Here is a 2,225-nt window from a genome sequence, read left to right as displayed (position 1 = left end):
CACCTTCTTACATCACACTGTAACACAGTACTGTACACCTTCTTACATCACACTGTAACACAGTACTGTACACCTTCTTACATCACACTGTAACACAGTATTGTACACACAGTACAATAATGTAATGTACACAATATTCCTTAAGGTAATGGAGACAGTACTGTGCACGTTCTTACATCACACTGTAACACAGTACTGTACATGTTCTTATATCACACTGTAATGCAATGCACTATTAAACCATAATGTAATGGAAGCAGGTACTGTACATATATATATCATAATGTAATACAGTCAGTACTGCATACAGGATTACACCATAATGTAATGGAATCAGAAACTGTACACAGTTTACAGAATAATAATAATATCCTTCAGACACAAAAGTACTACATTTCCTGTACAATTTTTACATTAGTTTACAGCATTTTGTATAAATAAAATAAAATCCAAGTTTCTCACAATAACAGCTTTTGTGACCAGCTAAAAATTATTAAATGCTTTTGGTTTTTATTCATTTTTCAATAACAGTCTTCAACTTCATTGTTGTAGATGGCAGCAAGATAGCTCGATCTGTTGCCCACTCGATTTCTTCCTGGCCTTGAAGACGGTTGAACTTTAGTTACACACGAGTTTGCTTCTCTTCCTTCAACCTCAGCAACCTCGTCAACTTCTCCTAGAGTATTTTCAGCAAATGATTGCTCTTGACCTACTCTGGACCGTAGCAAGTCAACGTACGTCTTATATCTCTGCAGCTGTAAGAAGACCAAACCTACCTTAGGCAAATGTACAATGACCCATAAATGACTTACGTAAACCGGACTTCACCTAAGGTTATGTGCGTTGTAACTTAACCGGTTAGGTGACCTCTAGTATTGGTCAAGTTAGAAATAAATTTTTTAAAATATTTAATGGTGGCAGTTACCGTGAAACAGCTTGTTTCTGTTGAGGTTTACACGTACAAACTGCACAAAATAAAATTGGTTTATTTTGCTCAATACAGTGAGATGTTCAATGGAATTAATTGTTTCTGAATCAAATAGTGAATTCTAATTATTAGGGTTTATTAAACAGAGCCAACAACAGATCTTAGGAGCCAAGATAGTAGCTTAACTCAGTGAGGGGTAAAAGGAGTCATCCCCATCTTTGGCCAAGAAAATCTGTAGCCCAGTCTTTAGACATAAGCAAAATATAAACACTGCTTTATTAAGCAATTTAATGTTGAATGCTTTGAAGGTGAACCAATTACACAGTCTTCTCTGTGCATCGTTCATTTCCAGAAAGCCCAAAGAAACTTTCAGTGTCAACTGTCTCTACCTTGTCTTGCCAAGAGAGACCTTACTGACAGTCAAAGAGGTAAATCAAAAAACTTTGTAGAACTATATTAACTTGAACACATCTCTTTTACACTATTACCATTTACTGCTGTACCAACCATTCTGTGTTGTTTAATTATACCATTAATATTACTACGTACATGCGTATGCAAAATTAACTTAAACTTTTCCAGATGTCAGGTCACTTTTCGTGTATGGGGCACGACGACCTGCACTCGGCAAACCCTGATAATTACAATTATGAAGATTATTTAGCTTTTTATAATCCTCTAATCCTGCTGAAAATATTGTCAAAAGTGAGGGTTCTCGGCCGATGAATCGATGCAATTTAATCAACTTTGAAAACTAAGGAAAACAAACAGATGTATCTGCTTAACGATGTCTTTAGTGGCAAACTGTATTCATAATAAATATTTGTAAAATGTACAATTATCCTCAATTTTTATAATTATGAAGTTTCACCAAGTACTGACAGTCATATTAGATGTAAAGGTTCTGGTATAATGATTTCTAACAAGTATTTTTTAGCATTATAAGTTAATCACCGTTCTACTAAGGAGAAAGAGGGCATCAGTTTGTTCTATGGGACTGTCCTTATTAAGATACATAAATGGGATGATTACAAAGACATATCCTACAAATTACTTATCCAATATTTCACGTAGACTATCATAAGTTTATCCATCTTCTTCAATAAACCAGACACCCAATACATAGTTTATCCATCTCCTTCAATAAACCAGACACCCAATACCTGGTTTATCAATCTCCTTCAATAAACCAGACACCCAATACATAGTTTATCCATCTCCTTCAATAAACCAGACACCCAATACATAGTTTATCCATCTCCTTCAATAAACCAGACACCCAATACCTGGTTTATCA

The 2,225-nt window shown here is 34.9% G+C and overlaps 1 protein-coding gene across 1 annotated transcript in view; it reads right to left on the bottom strand.

The window, feature by feature from the left end:
- Window positions 1-15: 15 nt before the first annotated feature.
- LOC106473795 (PH and SEC7 domain-containing protein 3-like) overlaps window positions 16-2,225 on the bottom strand; it is a 31,771-nt gene continuing 29,561 nt past the window's right edge. Inside the window, exons 9-10 of the mRNA XM_022402182.1 lie at window positions 169-755; window positions 16-73 (exon numbers count right to left, since the gene is read on the bottom strand). Coding sequence (XP_022257890.1) covers window positions 522-755 — 234 coding nt within the window. The 3' untranslated portion in view covers window positions 16-73; window positions 169-521. The remainder of the gene's footprint in view (window positions 74-168; window positions 756-2,225) is intronic.

Source organism: Limulus polyphemus, unplaced genomic scaffold, assembly GCF_000517525.1.
Source record: "Limulus polyphemus unplaced genomic scaffold, Limulus_polyphemus-2.1.2 Scaffold6508, whole genome shotgun sequence".
In the NCBI taxonomy this organism is placed as follows: Eukaryota; Metazoa; Arthropoda; class Merostomata; order Xiphosura; family Limulidae; genus Limulus; species Limulus polyphemus.
Note: the sequence above shows the minus strand (reverse complement) of the source record. Positions and strands in the feature narration are given on the sequence as shown.